This window comes from Triturus cristatus, chromosome 3_2 (genome assembly GCF_964204655.1).
Source record: "Triturus cristatus chromosome 3_2, aTriCri1.1, whole genome shotgun sequence".
Taxonomy (NCBI): Eukaryota; Metazoa; Chordata; class Amphibia; order Caudata; family Salamandridae; genus Triturus; species Triturus cristatus.
In genome coordinates this window covers 988,581,082-988,600,067 of record NC_140584.1, presented here as the reverse complement: position 1 = coordinate 988,600,067, position 18,986 = coordinate 988,581,082, and the positions used below count along the sequence as shown (strand labels likewise).

At 42.4% G+C, this 18,986-nt stretch overlaps 1 protein-coding gene across 3 annotated transcripts in view; it reads left to right on the top strand.

Annotated features, from left to right (window-relative positions):
* ANKFY1 (ankyrin repeat and FYVE domain containing 1) overlaps positions 1–18,986 on the top strand; it is a 506,490-nt gene that overhangs the window by 239,587 nt on the left and 247,917 nt on the right. For all 3 annotated transcript variants that reach the window (XM_085649582.1, XM_085649583.1, XM_085649584.1), the window contains exons 6-7: positions 13,001–13,150; positions 15,034–15,199. In XM_085649582.1, coding sequence (XP_085505708.1) covers positions 13,001–13,150; positions 15,034–15,199 — 316 coding nt within the window. The remainder of the gene's footprint in view (positions 1–13,000; positions 13,151–15,033; positions 15,200–18,986) is intronic.

The following is an 18,986-nucleotide window of genomic DNA, read 5'->3' as shown; positions in this document are numbered from 1 at the left end:
AACGGACTCGCAGTCCCGTTATTGTTATACGCTGATGATGCGGTGATTATGGCCCGCACTCAGCGGGGACTCCAAAAGGCACTAACAGGCTTTGCAACCTTCATGAGCTCTAGAGGCCTTATAATAAATGTGGGGAAAACTTTCACGATGTCATGCACAACGAGAAAAAAAGTACCAGACTGCAAAACCTTTGTTAATAATTCAAAGATAGCGATGTCGAAAACTTTTTCCTACTTGGGTATCATTTTTAATAATAGGGGGACATGGTCTGCAGCGGTTACCTCCCGAAACCTGGCTTTTGCCCGCGCAATAGGGGCGGTTAAGCAATTTGCTAAAAAACAGGGCGGGAAACCGGTAGACACACTACTTAAGATCTATGCAGCTAAATGTGTGTCCACAGCTGTTTATGGGGCGGGGATTTGGGGACTTGCAGATAGCTCGGAAATTCAAAGGGTGGAGAATGCTTTCCTGAGGTACCTCTTAGGAGTCCCGCGTTCCACATCTACTACTATCTGCCACAACGAACTGGATAGATCTCACATTAGTGACATTATAAAGATAGCGCCAGTTATGTTGTGGCATAAGATCTGGACATGCGAGGACACAACCTTCAATAGGGAGGTAATTCAGGATTGCCTGCAGCAAGGAAATGACGCTAAACAACCTTGGCTAGCCTACGTTAAAAAATTCCTGAACTCCATCGGCAACCCAGAATTCTTTTCAGACCCAATATCATGCGCCCAAATCCCCAAAAAAGCACTAAAAGAGACGTGTCTTGGCCTATTGGAGGAGAGGAGATATTATTTAGATGGGAATAAGTCCACCATTATAGCCCACCGCCAGATTTTGCATGAACATGGTTTACATCCTTATCTGGCGCCAAATATCTCCCCTTACCATAGAATGCTGTTGGCCCGTCTGAGGACAGACTGTTTCTTCAGGTTAATAACGTTCCCTACACCGAATGATTGGTCAGTGAAAATGATTAATTGCCCGTGTGACGGAGTAGCCACTCAGTCTAACATACATTGCATACTGTTCTGCAAGTACTATCAATGGGGTAGGAAAAAACATCTATTGCCTCTGTTAAAACTGTGGGGCCTGAGAAGCTGTAAAGCAGCCCTCCACAGATTGTATCTGCTTCAAGACGAATGTACTATTGGAGTGATGATAAAATTCCTGTCGTTTATTATAAAATGTAGAGGGTCTATGAGAAGCGATTAGTAGGTTGAGGGTTTGTAGAAGTATTATTCTGTGCCTAATAACATCATATAATACATAAATATGTCATATTTACCTCGACCCTTCTATCATGCAAATGTAACGATACATATATCAATCGCTTTCTAGAAAAAAATTTTTTAAAGGGTTTTTAATATTAGATTACTTGAATGACTAGGGTAATGAATATGTATTTCTTCTTAGTAATCTCCTTTTAGTAGGTAAATGTTTAAATAACGTTGTTTTAATCGTATTTTTGTAATGTTTGCTTATATGGTGTTTGTCAAATACCGAATAAAGCTATCTTTGATTTGATTTGATTAATAAACAAGCATTGGCACAGCCAATCGGTCTCTGCAATGCAAGATCTATTGGCTTTGTCAATATGTTTCAGCATTGCATGGCCAGATGGTAAGTGTTCCCCAGGCAGCACCCATGTGCCCTCAGCTGATGTGCCGTTACTCCTTTGTGTAACCACAGGCATACATGAACAAGGTATCCCAAAAATAATGTTTCCCTTTGATAGAGAGGAAAACATAATGTAAAATGTATCAATTCCTTTTAACGAGTGCTTCCAAAATTACCTAGTAAAATCATGATACTTAAATGCAGAGGTCATTGTGTGATTGATTGACATTGTTAATTTTTTTCAGCCACGTTGCTCATTATCATGCCTGCTGGGCAGCATAGTTGAAAGTAAAAAAAAAAAAAAAAGGGAAAAAAGAAAAATAAGTGCTGTGACATGACGCTCGTTACTTCTTTTTTTCTACTTTCTGCCTTGCTGCACAGCAACCACAATGCTGTACAACATGGCTAAATAAATCTAGGCTCAGCCAATAGATTCCTCTTAGGCAAGACAACATGTCTCGCCAGTGCTGTCTAGCCGAGGTCTAAAAAGTGCACATGTCCGCAATTGTTGCTTAAATGAATGGTCATATCTCCCTTTTTTAGTGACCAGATTTAATTTTCAAGACCTGTGATTTATCATTCTGACAGCCTGCTTTGGAGACGGCTTGCCAACGATGTTTGCTTGCCAATGATACTTAAGAATCCATTTGAGTTAATGGCCCCCTGTGATTTAAACACTTTTACAGCTGGATGTCCCTGCTTCTGAAATGAGATACAGGGTCTTTGATAAAGGAGAGTCGAGCAATACTTTTCTCAGGCAGATGGGAAGTCTATGCCCTCTCTCTGGTTGTGTCTGCATCTCACAAGGCTCGGATGTTGGGTCTGTTTTCTTTCCCTTAACCACACTTATTTGTGGGCAAGAAGTGCTTTCATCTAATGTCTGTGAGTGCAGGTGGCTACCTAGTCACTTATGGGGTTTAAGCGATTTGAGAACACAGGAGTTGCTGCAGTCCATAGTACAGAAAGAATTTTGCACCAGGACAAAAAATGAAGCATACTGAATTTGCTCTGATTTGCAGTGTTTACATTGCAAGAAATGGAACAAATATATTTCTGCAACTTTTAAAATGTGAAAGATGAAAATTAATTTGAGGGAAATCTGTTTCTTATAATCGGTTATTTTGGGTTCAGTTTTTATGTGTTAAAAATTTAGTGCACGTATAAAATGATTTATAAACTTAGGATGCATCCCTGCAAATTTATCTTTATCCCTTTTTACCTCCGGTGCATCACTTGATACAATATTGACACGAGCAACCACTTTGCTCCATTCCCTTTGAAACAAACAGCAAAAACTGTTCCAAAGAGCATTTGATCCATTTTAGCACAAATGCAGGCCCTGCGTGCATTAACACAGTAAAATGCATCAGTGAAGAGCATTGCATTTTTGTGCTCTTGTCTGTATAATCTGCAGCAGATTAGTATCAATCATGTCAGGGTCCCCACTATATATACTTCAGGGTCGATAAATTGATCAACCGATTGGCTTGTGTTCCAATAAGACTTGTTATGTATGACGTTATATGAGTTCTATTATAAAATAACAAATTTATAGCTACCAACTCATGCTTCTCATGCACGACACCGCCAACCAGTTTTTGCTTTTGAGATCAACATTTTTAGCACAGACCTTCAATGTTTAATACGCCACTACAATTCCCAGACTGCAGCTTTCCGCAGGCCAAAAAGGCAAAACAAACTGAAAGTGTGGCCTCATAGCATGGGTGATTTGGCACCAATGCAGAGTGTTATAAAGTTAAGCCTAAAATATTTTTGACACCTGCTTGAGCTGCTGAGCCTAATATATGAAATTATTTGGTTTCATATAGTGTTGATAAAGACTTTTGGTTAGGGTGCTAGTGTACTTTCCAAGTATGTTGAATGTATTTTCATCAGTTTCTGGGGAAAACTAACAACACGTAGTTGTGCTTGTAGTAATTAGAATCGCAGTCATAATTTGGACATAACCTCTAGTTGTCGCTCCAATCACTCATTTAACTAGTGATCATGTTGGTGCAAAAGGGTTTTTTTACATTTTTTTAAAAATTATTTTTGGGATTTTATTGCCACAAACATAAATACATAATCACAGTGAAAAAAAGAAAATTCAATAATAACAAATCGATAATTATTTGCAGAGCTCAGAGGAGAATTAAAGAAGTGAAAAGAGAAAAACAAAACTAATACTACCACATTGTAAATATAACTGCATACAATCAGCGATATAAAGAATCGGAAATAGCAGTTAATTATATAAGAAGGATGATAAAAAGAATACATTAAATCCTTAATCCCATTGAAGACCGGACCATACCCTTCGAATTTTAAGCAAAGACCGATCGAGGGCCTCTAACTTTGACTAATGCAATCTCCATTTCAAAAATCTCCCTCAGCAAAGACCAAAATTCGTTAATGCTTGGACACGCACTGTGGATCCAAGAGCGAGCAATATGTAAATGAGCATAGGCCGAAATAATAGAAACAAAAGATTTTGTAAGACTACCAAGCTCTGAGAAAATTCCCAGTAACCACTCTTTCCCGGAAACCGGATTGTCATAGCCAACCTGGGTTGCCAGAACAAGAATTATGTTGGACCAAGAATCCTTCAACATTGGACATGTAATAAACATATGGTGTTGGTCAGCTGCATATTCCTGACATTTCGGACAGTGTGTTTTAGTGGCAATTGGATTATTTGCCCATTTAGACATTCGCTCAGGGGTATAATAAAGCACAAAAATAATTCTATGTTGCTGTAGTTTTATATTGACGGATGTTACGGCTAAATATATGGTTTGAAGGGATTCCTGTATTTCCTCTTTAGTTATGTCACAGATAAAAATCTGGCTTAGTTTAGCCCCAATTTGTATGCCGTCATCGTTGACAATCTTGATGAATTTTTGGTACATTTTACCTATAGTTCCTCATCCACTAGTACCAAAAAATGTAGACAAGATCTGAGAGGGATTAGACAGTTCAGACAATCCCCGGCCGCAAGTAAAATAATCCCTAACTTGTAAGTACTTAAAAAAATGAGTTTGTGACACATCAAATTCTTCTTTTAAAGCTGAAAAAGTTCGAAATCCTGCTGCATAAGTTTTGTGAGAAATCCAACCCTTCTGCATTGGATGGTGTGGAGATATCTTACTGTAACACGAAGATAACTGCTTGACATACCACAGGGCAGATATCAACAGGACAGGCACACCTTGTGCAGGGTGAGAAGCTAAAAGTTTAGTCACTTTCATATGAGGATTGCAGACATAATCAATACATTGCCAGAGAAGAGCACTGCGGAGTTTTCAGTCAGGTTGCGACTGAAGTCCTGCAGGACTTGCAATCTCTTTAGAATGCTGCTTACTGCCGCCCATTGGAGCCTTCCTGCTGGGTAGGAGCCAAGGAGAGCAGAACGGGGAGAAAGAGTGACCTGCCTGGGCTCCTGACAGAGGCAGGCAACTCAACTAGGCTGCGTGAGCACTGTAGCAGGAAGCCGAAACGTAAGCCGAAGCCTCAAGCAGCTGGTGACGCTAATCACCTCTGACTCCACTTGGAGGACTTCTCCACAGCTGTAGCAACTGAAAAAGGACACTTTAATTGTTTTTATACAGCGTTCGTAGCCAAATGCAAATGGGGTGAAAAAGTAAACAGGCGCCCTCTGAAACAGCATCTGACATTTGCTCTTGGTCTCAGAATGCTCAGCAAATATGACAAGATAAGAACAAAATAACAAGATAAGAACAAGATTTACAGGCCTGTTTACAAGAGCGGAGCTGGGAGCTGGTGGAAACGGGACCGATTTTGTGAATTGCTTTTTAAGAAAAAAAAAAGTAGCTCTTAACAGATGATAAAATGCTGACTAGTGGATTGATATAGTGCTTGGTACCTGCTCTCGGGACAGCTAAACACAGGAAGAGACATGACTAATGAATACTTTGGACACATGGGGAGAAAGAATAGGAGAGCGACGATGGAGCCTGCAAATGTGAAGCCTATGAGCGGACTGAAGCCCACAAAGTATATACAACATGTCTTGAAGAGACAGCTCAAGCTCTGTCTAGCCGAGACCTAAAAAGGACTATGGTGAATAGAGTGCTAATAGACTTTTTTTTTTTAAAGCGCATTAGCCCAGGCTCCGTCATAGTGCTTTTTTAAAACAATTTTAACCACACTGCAAGCAGCATGGCTATCAACATTGCCAAAGCCAATAGCTCTCACAGGCGAGACCGATTGTCTTTGTCGAGCCTTCTTTTCTTGTACCCATTGCAGTACCTAGCATTTGGACACATTGACATTCAGATCATTCTCTTTAGAATATTTCTCAAACTCTTCTTAGTCTATTTTTAATCCAGGACAAAAGTATGTTACAACATTGGTTTATATAGCTACCTAATTTCAGGATTCAAGCATAAGTATGAATCAGCATATATGAGTCTATCCATGCTCTACACTTGGTGTATGGATTGTTTCGGTTAACTCTCCCATATTGTTATAATGTATGCGCGCTGTGGGTTACATTGTAATAAACATATGATTAAATTTTTATAATCATATGATTTTGATTAGTCCATGCTCTGTGTTGCAGTGTAACAAAACAGAGACTTGTGGGAAGCAGCCAACTGCATATCGCATAGCATTAGAGTAAGTAAAGATTTTTAAGTCATCTGACCTGATCTCCTTGAATTTACCAACATGAAAATGGAACAAACAAAGTAAAAATTGGTTTATTATGGAATCCATCAAATAAGCACAACTAGTGCAAAAGTATAAACATTATCAAAAGTACAAATGTAGGCAAAAGAATACATGAAAAACATCTGACTCCGTGCTTCACATTATTTTTTACTTCTATTTCATAGATAATACGCTGCTATAATCCTGTCATTTTATTTTAGCTGCTATTGCCATTCTCCATCTCTATGCTGTCAATATATAATTACCCAAACTTGGTTGGCATACTAAGGCCACTCTTCTGTGTAGTATTGAGGACTCTAGTGATTAGATTCATAGTTTAGATTTTCAGTACAAGTGAATCATAAAAAAGTAAGTTTATTTATACACTCCCAAGGATCCAATAATTACAGAGTTTTCCGCGAATGTTTCTATAATGGCCTGTTCTGCCTCTTCTAACAGGGACAGGCAATTCATGTTTGTTGTAAATTAACTGTGTTGTTAACCTAATCCGGTAAACCCCACCTACAACCATAGCTTGATCAAATTAACTTGCCATGTGTTGCTACTGTATCATCTATAGTGACATCCCAGCTCTGAGAGAGAGATGTACTAGGAGCATATTTTTGGCCTCTTGGATGAAAGTAGGCACTTAACAACATTGCACCCACAGTTGAGGGAGTTTTCTAATCATGGTTTCTGTGTGTATATTTGAAGCTGTATTTCTCAAAGAAGCAACTGATTCACTTTTCCATAATCCCTAGATCCCTACAAGAATGACGCTTATTTCCATCCCCATTGTGTGTGTCTCTCTCTCTCTCTCTCTCTCTCTGTCTCTCTCTCTCTCTCTCTCTCTCTCTCTCTCTCTCTCTGTCTCTCTGTCTCTCTGTCTCTCTGTCTCTCTGTCTCTCTGTCTCTCTGTCTCTCTGTCTCTCTGTCTCTCTGTCTCTCTGTCTCTCTGTCTCTCTGTCTCTCTGTCTCTCTGTCTCTCTGTCTCTCTGTCTCTCTGTCTCTCTCCCTCTCCCTCTCCCTCTCCCTTTCCCTCTCCCTCTCCCTTTCCCTTTCCCTCTCCCTCCCCCTCTCCCTCCCCTCTCCCCCTCTCCCCCTCTCCCCCTCTCCCCCTCTCCCCCTCTCCCCCTCTCCCCCTCTCCCCCTCTCCCCCTCTCCCCCTCACTCCCTCACTCCCTCACCCCCTCTCCCCCTCTCCCCCCCCCTCTCTCTCTCCCTCTTCCCTCTGGTCCCTGTTAGACTAAAGATAGGTCAGGTCACCCCAATTTTAAAAAAACCTAATGCTGACCAATCCGATCCCAACAACTTTCGCCCTATCTCCAGGATCCCGACTCTAGTAAAACTTCTGGAGAAATGAGTACACCTACAACCCTGTAACCACATTGAACAATTCCAGCTGCTAGACCATTACCAATCCGGTTTCATATCTCGTCATAGCACTGAAACAGCTCTAATGCCTATAGTCGATAACGCCCTGGGATTGCTTGATCAGAATAAATTCTGTTTACTGAAACTTCTCAATCTCTCATCTGTGTTTGATAAGGTCCAGCATGACAACATAATTGACCTGCTTGCAAATAAGGGAGGGGTGGCTAGCAGGTCCCATTTCAAAATGGTTCGCCTCTTTCTTTGAAAACAGAACTTGGAGAATCAAAGTCAACCAATCCTTATCTGACACTACACCGGTAACAATTGGAGTACCCCAAGGTTCCACACACTCACCCACGTTATTCAACCTGTTCATGGAACCTCTTACGGACATTTTGAAGAACTTCAACATCCATGAACACATGTATGCTAATGATACACAACTGTATCTGAAAATCTCTTCACCTGAACATGTCAAAATGCTGAACTGCACTCTGTCAAAAACCCAACAATGGCTGACCCGCAGTCACCTCATGCTCAACACCATGAAAACTGCATTCAGTTTGATCGCCCCCACATTCTCTTGGCCCCTTAGAAGACTGAAATAATCATGGACATTCATCTTAATATGCAAGAACATATTAGTAGAACTATCAGAGGTGTCAACCACCAAATTAACATTCGAGGAAAAAACAAACCCTGCCCACTATGGATTTTCAATTAGCAGTTCAATCTCTGGTCATTTCTCGATTAGACTACAGATGTGCCACGCTTGCTGGCCTGCCTAAAGTAAAGCTGGCCTAGTTAAAGGCCACATAGAGCTCAGCGGCCAGACTCATAACAGATTCCAGGAGAATAGACCTCATTACACCAGACTTAAAGCATCTTAACTAGCTCCCATATGAATCCAGAATCCAATTAAAGCTTGCATGCATGACACACAAGGCACTCCATCAAAATACTCCTGTATACATGGCCCAAAAAAATCAATTTATTCGGGGGCATGCGCTCCTTAAGAAGCACCGACCTTCTCTATTGAAACCACAGAAGTACAAAAACAAAATACTACCACTCCTCCTCCTGCCTTGCCCCTAGAATTTGGAACACTCTACCTCCGGAAATCAGGACTAACCCCTCAGCTGCACACTTCAACAAAGAAGCAAAAAGGCTGTTGATACATAAATTCCTTCACCCGGAGCGATGAATCTTCTTTAGTTTGGCTAGCGTTGGGTGGACTTCCAGAGGTTCTTAGAACTGATAAGCTTAATGATACACTTTATATATGTAACTCCATGGTTATTCTTTCTCCGCTTGCCATTAGTTTTTTTCTCTTTTCCCTGATATTGTATGACTTGATGGCTCTGATACCGGGATGGGTCATGTTCGCGCTATATAAAACTCCAAAATAAATAGGTCATTGAACTTAATTAGGCGTAATGAAGGATTGCATATTATGGGTTTTTTCAGCTTTTCATCTCTCATCGATGTACCAGTGGACACACCAGAGTTATCCAAGGTGCTTGGAAGGCATACCGTGTATATTTAATGATTATAATTTCCCTTTTTAGCATTATAAAACCATCACATACTGGCTTGTTGACTAGGACCAAGGTTAAAGAAATGGCAAGTATCTCAATCCTCTTGCATAGTATCTCTCCCCTCCTCCCTAATAGCCCAAAGGTTTGTCTCAAAAACATTTGTATTTTTTGCTGTAGTTGATGGTGAATGTCTACTCCGTGTATTCGAACACCGGAGTTCCGTGGCAACCAGCTCCTTCGGAATTTAAAGAGTGCAGTCCTCCGGTCCAAGAGACATATTTGTTGCATGTGCTGAATAAATGCAGCCAGTCATTCATTCAGATTAATCACAAGGTATAAATGGGCTACATTGAGCAAAAAAGCAAGATGCTAGTGGAAAGGTAGCAGATCGTGTCATAGAAAGCATAAGTGTTTTATGACACACAAAATTAACAGCTGGCCAGTAATCTCAGATATAGTCATAACTTGTAAATTACTGTGTAGTTGGGGTTTAAACAATATAGCCAAGAGTGCTAGCCTTGCTCATTCACTTCCTATACTTGAAGGGTGAATGATGAGACCCGCCGTGGCCTTAGCTTTGGCCGAGCCATATCCCACCATTTCTACCTTAAGTTGTGCATGCATCATGCCATTGATAAAGTATTTCTTAAGGGAATGATGAGCGGTTAGTTACAAACTATTTAGAAATGCTCTCGATTTGTAGGTCTTCTGTTACTATTGGTGTGTCTGCTCTCTCTAGTAAGTGGTGGTGCTTGAAAGATGGAGAGTAAGTAGTAAGCTGTAGGTGCTGAACAGCAGATCTGATAGAGATTTATAGCCACAGAGTCCTTACCATAGATTATTCCCCAGACGTCAGTCTGTATCCATAAATTGTTTCTGAGGAGTACTCCTGTGTGCCAGTATGTGGCGTGGTTCTGCTTCATGTGGCATCACCTGCGCCGGAAGTGATGTGTACGGTACCTATATGTGGGCCACACCAGCGCTGTTCCAGTTCTTCTCTGTCCGTGCCAGTCAGCGCAGATCCGAAGAAGAGCTACCGCCAGTCACTTTTTAGGTCTCGCCTGACCCAGCGCATGCGCTGGTCTGGCGAGACTTATTGAGAGGGCTCCAAAAAGTGCTACCAGGCCAGCATAGAGCCACAGTGCATGTGCGCGGGCGCGCGCGCCAATTTCACCGCGATTACTTTAACTTTAGCGGCCGCACGGCTGCTTTGATGTTTGATTGCCATCGCGATCACTTTCGCGGCCTCTTGACATAGCCAATGGGTCTCGCTTTTGGGACCTTATAAGTGTTTAGTTATGCAACTGTTGCATGGCTAAACACTTATAAGGTCCCAAAGGCGAGACCTATTGGCTATGCCAATGCTTATTGACTTATCCTTTTTGAAAACGTTTTGTTGAAGATTTTTGAGATTTTGTCTCCTGGTGTGGCAGGGATGTCCGCGATGAAGGCTGGTTTTAATCCCTGTGCTGCCAGTCACCTGCAAATGTCAGTAATGGACCCACACCTAGTCTGCCTTTGATGCATCGATTGCGACCACATTGCCAAGACCTTCGTCGATTGCTGTGCCATGCACCCCAAGGCCTTAAGGGATCAGTCCCTCATGCTCTTTGCCGCTCGACATGCGGCTGTCTTGGTCCTGGTTTAGAGGAAGGTCCCGGGATCGGTCATGGACCCATTGATCATGAAGTTGAAGCTGTCCGAGCATTCTCGTAAGCCCCACAAGAAGAAAAAGAGTAAGAAGCCAAAGAGATCTTTGACTTCACTCTGTCTGGCAAAATCATCAGACGAGATGAGGGAACCTCAGCATTCTAGGCCTGGCACCGTGGTTGAGCCTATGCCTGGGCTGTCTCAGCACCTCGCAGAGTTTCCTGGAGCCGAGTGATCCCTGCCGAACTCTGTGAATATTATGAAGCCATGCACCTCATATTAGGGCGGCCTGCCCCCACTTCTGGGCCCTGTGGGTTTAGCACAGGCCCCTACAGGTATTCAGCCGACTGGTTCACCCAGGGTGTCATTCGAGCCCTTGGATCCTTAGACTGATCCAGACCGACACCAGTTGAGCCACCTCGGCCTTCCCTGGTTCTGCCTTCATTCTTCCCAGTGACGCCACCCCCATTCTCATCTCTGACTCCGGCACAGAGCTGATGGGCATTGTCCGACGCCTACCCTGGCGCCTACAGGAAGCACTCCCTCCAGGCTGGAGACTGTGCCCTATTCCTCTGGGTTAGGACTTGGGGAAGAATAGGAGGGGCCACTGGACCCCAAAGAATACCAGCCCCTAGTATTTGGAGGACACTTGGAGTGAGGATCTGGTGAATGTCAGCGGACTGGACACCTCCTCAGAGACTGGCTTGGTCTTTCCTACCATGGCCATGGAGGAGGGAGCGTCATTTGCAGTGGTGGTGAGACTGGCAGCTGAGTTCCTGGACTTTCAGCTACCCACAGTGGCTGTCAAGATAAACGTCTTGACGAAGGTGCTTCAGCCGGGAGTGACCCCATCTGAGCCCTGCCCTCCCTGCAGCAGTAACCTCCAACTTTTTTAATGTGTGCTTCTTTCGAGCTGTTGCACAACTGTCCAATGAGGCTTCTTACTATCAAGACAGCCTTTCTAGTTGCGATATCATCTGCCCAGAGGGTCAGTGAGCTTCAGGCTTTTTCATCTAAGTCTCCGTACCTCAGCATCTTCCCAGAGAAGCAGGTACTTTGCTCTAGAGCTTCCTTCCTACAGAAGGTAGTCACTCACTTTCATTTAGCCCAGTCCATCACCCTGCCAACATTTTACGCTCTGCCTCACCCCTCTAAGGGGAAGGAGAGACTACACCGACTGTACCCAAAAAGAGCGTGGTCTTTCTACTTTAACCGCACAAAAAAGTTCCAGATGGACGACCTACTTTTCATGGGGTATGTCGGAGCCCAGAAAGAGAGAGCGGTACAGAATTGGCCATGTCCTGGGAGATCGTGCTCTGTATCAAAATCTGTTAAGCATAGGCCATGAAGCAACCCCATTCCACCAGACCCTAGACTGCGACCACTGCGTTAGCCTTTCTGCACACGTTCACCTAGCATTACTGCCTGTACAGTCAGGGCTGTCGGGATGGGAACTTTGCCCATTTAGTCCTGCGGTAATTCCGAGTTTGAATTATGTTCGCAGACCCGCCACCGGGGAGGTATTGCTTGGGTATTTATTCTAAGGTAAGGAATCTGCGGCTAGGAGCCTCTATCTAATGAACAAGTTACTTACCTTTGTTAATGCCTTATCTGGTAGAGACTCTAGCTCCAGATTTCTTAGCAACCCAACCATCCTCCCCGCTCTGCAAACAGATTTCTAGGTATAGGGCTGTTCTCTTTTGATGGCCCTAGATCCACACACTAGTGGTCCGTTTTCTTCGTGGCTCTCCACTTCTAGCTTGGAAAGTCACAAAAATAAACTGGCATCTGCATGCTGGGTGGCGCCTATATAGGCACTCCTCACGTCACTTCCAGTGCTCAGTGTACTATTCACGAAAAATGTCCATATCCAGTCTGACTGATGCCTGGGGAATATTCTAAGGTAAGGAATCTGTGGCTAGATAGAGTATCTACCAGATAAGGCGTTACCAAAGTTAAGTAACTTATTCTTTTGGGATGTATGTGATGGGAAAATGTGTCAAAATGCTGTTAACTAAGGCCTAATTGAGTACAAGGTTGTAAATAACTTAGGACTGATCCTAAACATAACGTAGGTGTTTCGCTGTAGTTTTCACCATTTCTTTGTTTCTTAATATTTGTTGTCAATTTATTCACAGGATGACCTGCGGAAAGAAGATTTCAGCAGCATGAGTGCACAACTTTTGTACAAAATGATCAAATCAAAGACCGAGTACCCATTGCACAAAGCCATTAAAGTGGAAAGGGAAGATGTTGTATTTTTGTACTTGATAGAAATGGATTCACAGGTATGAGTATTGAACTTTTTCACCACTACATCAAACATTACCAGTAGAAGAAATATTTGATTATGCACATGTATAGGCACATGTTATTTGACATATTGTCTTTTGCTACATTTATGTTACACATTAATTAATATAACTGGTGTGGTTCAAAGAACCAGTATCTATTGAGTTTTTACCAACTATGCCGGTCAGCAGAGTGTACATCTACACTTATGTGGGAAGCTGGGAGAGTCGTACGTGATGGCTGTGGAATTTGTTTTACACATGTTAGTGAAGAGTGTAAGATCGCTTTGTCAGGTTTGCTGGTACCCTAGAAAGCGTTGTTGGTAGTAATAGTGTGCCAAATTCGGGAAGCATTGGGTGAAGTATGTGAGATCCTTCTTGCATTGGAGATGATTATTGAATGTGGGTGATTTCATAGAGTTAAGAAATATATAGAATTCGTGTAGTGCTCAATAATAACTGAAGGGGATTGAAACATCTGGCAGGCTAGAAGTGTGCCTTAACATGTGTGTTTTAAGTGTTTATGTAGCTATGCAGCTCCTATTTACATAGACTCTGCATTCCATTACTTCAGATTTTATTGCTTAATTCAGTCAGCTATTCCAGTAGAGACAGATTCATGAAAAGTTATCAGAATATCCATTCAGATACATTTAAATACTATAATTTGTTTCTCATTACAAATGTATAATTATACTTACATTATAAGATGTACCATGAATCATGCCCAACCTGGGGTTCCTATCCGTTCATATAACAAACAATTTAATGAGAGTTTACATGTTAAAAATCTAAGTCTAAAAAGCAAGAACAGCCAGGTTTGTTAAAGGAAATGGACTAGGTTTATGATGAAAGACAAATCTTGCATCATCTGAAGAACTGAATAAGTACGTAATTCTTTCTCAATAATCTAAGGATTTGGTTTAGAACTTCAGAAATTAAAGAATATTCCTGTTCAAGCTGGTATTTATCTTGTAGAAAATGCTGAAGAGTTTGCCAGATTACGTACAATATAGAATGACCCCTTGGCCACTAAAGCAGCACCGTGAGTTTATGACCAGTGAAGGTTATTTAATTGATTTCATGCAGAAACTGAATTGATATCACCTTGGATCATCACCTAGGACTTGGATGATTCACAGTGTGCAGTTTCATCTTTATTTCCAAATATAAAGGGAATCGTCTACATAGTCAGTGGTTGTCTTGATAACTTCGTTATAAATATGGCCCTCCTGGCTCTACATTGGACACATTAGCCTCAGGTATTCTAGATTTTTTTTTGTGCAGATTCTGCACCAGACAAAATGTAATGCTTGTATTCTAGGATTGAACACCTAGTCAGTGAGTTCCATTGGCTGTCTAATAGGTGTCCCAGGCCTGCTTGCTTGCTTGCTTTCCTGCAGCATCCTTTCACTATATTTCAAGATACCATGATCCGTATTGCTATAAATATAGATTTCAGAATTGGCTTTCTGAGAATTTCATTTGATTTAAAATAGGGTTTATGTGTTTTGTATGTTTTTATTGAATGTCATGTAAAGAGGTAATTAATAGTGTGTTGCATATTGGCTGATTGTATACGTGCCAAATGACAATGGCAAATATAAAAAACATTGACATTATTGAATACACCTTTTTATATAGATGTTGTGATTGTTTGAGATTCAGTTTGAAGCAGTGTCTATAGTGGGTTCATTTGATGCTTATTATTTAAAAAAATATAAAGAGGCATTATGACTTATTCCTTGAATTTCCCACATGGCATGCAACAGCTCTGGTTAGTCATTATTTACTCGTGCTTCCCTCGTGTATACTTCCAATCAATGAAGTAGGTTCTGCTAATTTGCAGTGAAATAATTGCGTACATTTTTGTTTTTAAGTTGCCTGGAAAACTAAATGAACCGGATAAGAATGGAGACCTGGCCTTGGATCTGGCCCTTTCAAGGAGGCTAGAGAGCATTGCTACTACGCTCGTGAATAATAAAGCAGATGTGGACATTGTCGATAATAAGGGCTGGAGTCTTCTTCATAAAGCAATACAGCGAGGTGAGCAGTGGTGCATAATATTTCTTCCCCTAGAAAGAGAAAACCTTATCAATTATTGTGGTGTTCTGTGTTCTCTCAATGGCAGGCTCATTACTTTTTCATTATTTGCAGTTTGTCTGCAATACTTATCATTATTATTGATTGAATACTACTTAATTACTTAAAAAATAATGTAAGTAACCTAATTTCTTGGAAAAGCAGATCTCCAGCCAGAATCTGATTTTCTAAAGGAGCGAGGTTTTTCTATATGATGCAGTGGAGAAGCTCATAATCAAAATTGCTATTGAAAATCCTCAAAACATCCTTATTTTGTTAACATTATCAGTGCTAATTATTCAATTTAAATACACCCAAGTGTGGTGTAAACTGCACTTTGAAGATCTTGTCATAATAGAGAGCCTAGAGAGCTCCCCATTATGTTTAAAAAAATAACTTGTCCATAAATTACCTCAATTTACAAATTGTAATGACAAAATCCTTGCTCGCTTGCTAGCCAACGTGCTCAGTCCTCTAATGACCAAACTGGTCCTTTCCTGGTAGAGCCACCTCTAACATCTTCCAACTTTTGGCTATGCTCCATGGTATTTTGTCAGAGGTTTGGACAGTCTTGGTGCTTCTGGACGCCAAGAAGATCTTTGACTCACTTGAATGCCATTTTTTGTTTGCCATCATGCGCCAAATGGGACTGGGGCAATAGTTCCACTGACTGACAAAACTATAGTATTATTCCCCAGCGGTAAGGGTACAGGTAAATGGTTATCTATCCCTTACATTTGATATGGGCAATGGCACATGACAAGGTTGTCTCCTGTCACTATTACCGTTAGCCCTGGCCATTGATCCTCTTGCTTCAATGTTATGTGAGAGACATAGCAAGAGAGGTATTGCGTTTCCAACACAAAGATTCTTACTCTCCCCATACTCTACAACATCATCTTATTTTCTTATTTGTTAAAAATCAAAAGATAAACCTCAGCCCCATTTTCCATGACAACATCTGATTTGGTCGTTATGCTAGACTAAGAATTAACTGAGTAAAGTCCAAAATATTTCTTCTTACTCGTGACATTAGTAGAATCACTCTAGAGTTCCCTCTGTCCTTGAGAGAGGACTCTGCCCGCTATTAGGCGATAGAGGTAAACAGAAATGGGGAATCCATCTGTGGGGAGAACTATGACCCAGTGCTTAATAAGCTTTCGTGCAGGTGGAGTGGTGGTTTGAACTTCCCTCTCCATAGGGTGGCATTATTAAAGATGCTGATGCTCCTTAATCTTTTCATTAATAGACCTATCACCCCAGGGAGAAATATGTTCACCATTCTCCGCACTCTTGTCTGGGGTAATAAGGTCCAGTGAGTAAACTGGGAAAGGTTTACACAATCATATGAACAATGTTTTCTTGGCAGCGCTAGCACAGTATGCCATATACTGGGTGACAAGGATTGAAAGACATCAGCTTGACACAGTAACACTTGGAACTATATTGTCCAATAACGCCCCTCGACCAAATAACAAATTGAGATTGTTTTTTGTGCAAAATGGACAGTATGGTCCTTAGCTGGATGCATTGGCTTCCCTTCTGTTTATTCCCCTAAAATGTAATTTGCAAAAAACCACAGGTTGTAGACATGTTGCTTAAAAAACACTGTCTGAGTTATTACACCAAGCTTTTCTACTATTCGATATCAACCAGGAATTGGTGACGAAAATCTGAAGGTAACAGAAATCGCATGAATAACGATGCTTTTTAAGAAACGTCGGCCTCCTATGGGTAGCATTCATTTTGTAGTTTGACTAATGTCATTGCTTAAAAAGATAAACCATGTACATCAAGTTCAACACTGTCTTCTGCCTCAGAGAGTGCTCTTTAGCAACAATATTTCCTGCACCCATCTCCTTTCTCATCCTCAGATATTGCAAAACAAACTTGAAAAAGTATATGCAAGCTTCCATTGTTATTAATCTGCCTCTTCCCCTCTCACACTGAGGAAGATTAGAGACATTTATGTAAAAATTTGAAAACCCTTTCTATCAGAATTGTTTTAAATGTTTTATTTATTTTATATGAGAAAACTAACCGTTGCATTTACAAAATTGCATTGCAACCGCAGTGCCATCTCACCTCCGATATTGCTTGAGTATGACTTATTTTAGTCTTGCAATTTGAACTACAAGCATCTCTTCTGAAATTTAGTGTTCGAGGCATATGAGCTGCAGATCACACACTGAGGATAAGATCGCCATCTGGTGTTGGGCTCGGATGATTGCAGGTTGTTGTTGTCTTCGGAAGAAGCCTTTGGTCACGAGGTTGGTGACTCCTCCCCTGGACAACAGTGCGCATGGGCATCCACTCCATCGGCAGATTGTTTTTTTCCGCCATTGGGTTCGGATGAACTTTTTTCCGCTCCAGCAGAAAACTTCTAGCAATCATTTTAAATACTTAATCTTCATTCCATCGACGTCGAACTCAACTCGGACCGGTTCCGCAAGCGGCTGATGGACAGGACACCCTTCAAAAAATGCCCCCAGTGTGGAGCGAAGTTCCCCCACAGTGACCACCACGAGGTTTGTAACCTCTGCCTGTCGCCGGAACACAACGAGTCCACCTGTCCAGCTTGTTCCGCTTTCCGTTCGAAGAAGACCCTCCGGGACCGAAGAGCTCGACGCCATATTATGGCCAAACCAGCTCCAGAACCGGAGGACATCTTTGCTCAAGATGTTCCCGAAGACGACACCGAAGATCTCGAGATCGTGTCCGAGGCCGACGATTCCGATGACCTCATCACTCCAGGGCAGCGTGTGAGTACCACCCCCCCTGCCCCTGCCCCATCCAAAAAAGCATTGGTCAAGACTCCGCCAGCTGGGCCCAGTCGCGACCGGAAATCCTCTTCAGAAGCCCCGCCCTCGGGCCCGGCTCCGAAGACATCTAAGCCTGTGGGTGGCTCGGGCTCGAGCAAACCTCACCTGATTGTGCCTTTAACACCCTCGGCACCCAAAATCCCACTGTCGGCACCGAAACAGGCTCCAAGACCGAAATCTCCTTCGGCACAGAAACGTTCCTCGGCACCGAAGTCTCCACCGGCACCGAGACGTTCTTCAACATCGATGCCTGAAAGTCCATCGGCACCGAAACCTCAGTCGGCACCGAAACCTCAGTCTGCACCGAAAACTCAGTCGGCTCCGAAAAATCCATCGGACCCGAAAAAATCATCGGCGCCGAAAACTGCGTCCCCGCCGAAAAAAGCTCATAAAGACCCGAAGCGGACATCGCAGACACCACCTTCGGAGCCAGATGAACTTTTTCGACCAGATCCTTCTCAAAAGCGGATCTACATCAACCCTAACACGGGACATGTGACTGCCATCCCATATAAAAAGCGGAAGCTGGACACTACACCTCCCCCAGCTCCCATACGGAAAAAGGACTGTGCTACTTCACCACTTCGTCCTTCCTCTCCTGTTTTACCTCCTAACCCGTCCCCCCCTCCTCCTCCTGATTCTCCTTTACCTTTACCTTTACCATCTCCCTATCATTCACCTCCTCCACAGGATGATAATGATGACTTAGGGGGAGGGGCGGACCCTGATTTATTTAATGATCCTGTTGATCCAAACGACCCTTTTACGTTCCCAGACCCAGCACCCATGGATGACTGGTCTTATCCTATACCTGACATGCCTGACCCCACTACCTACCCCTCCAAGCCCTCCCCTCCTGATGACCACCTAGGGTTCGGCCAACTTATAAATAGGGCAGCAACATTCCACGGCGTCACAATGCACACAGA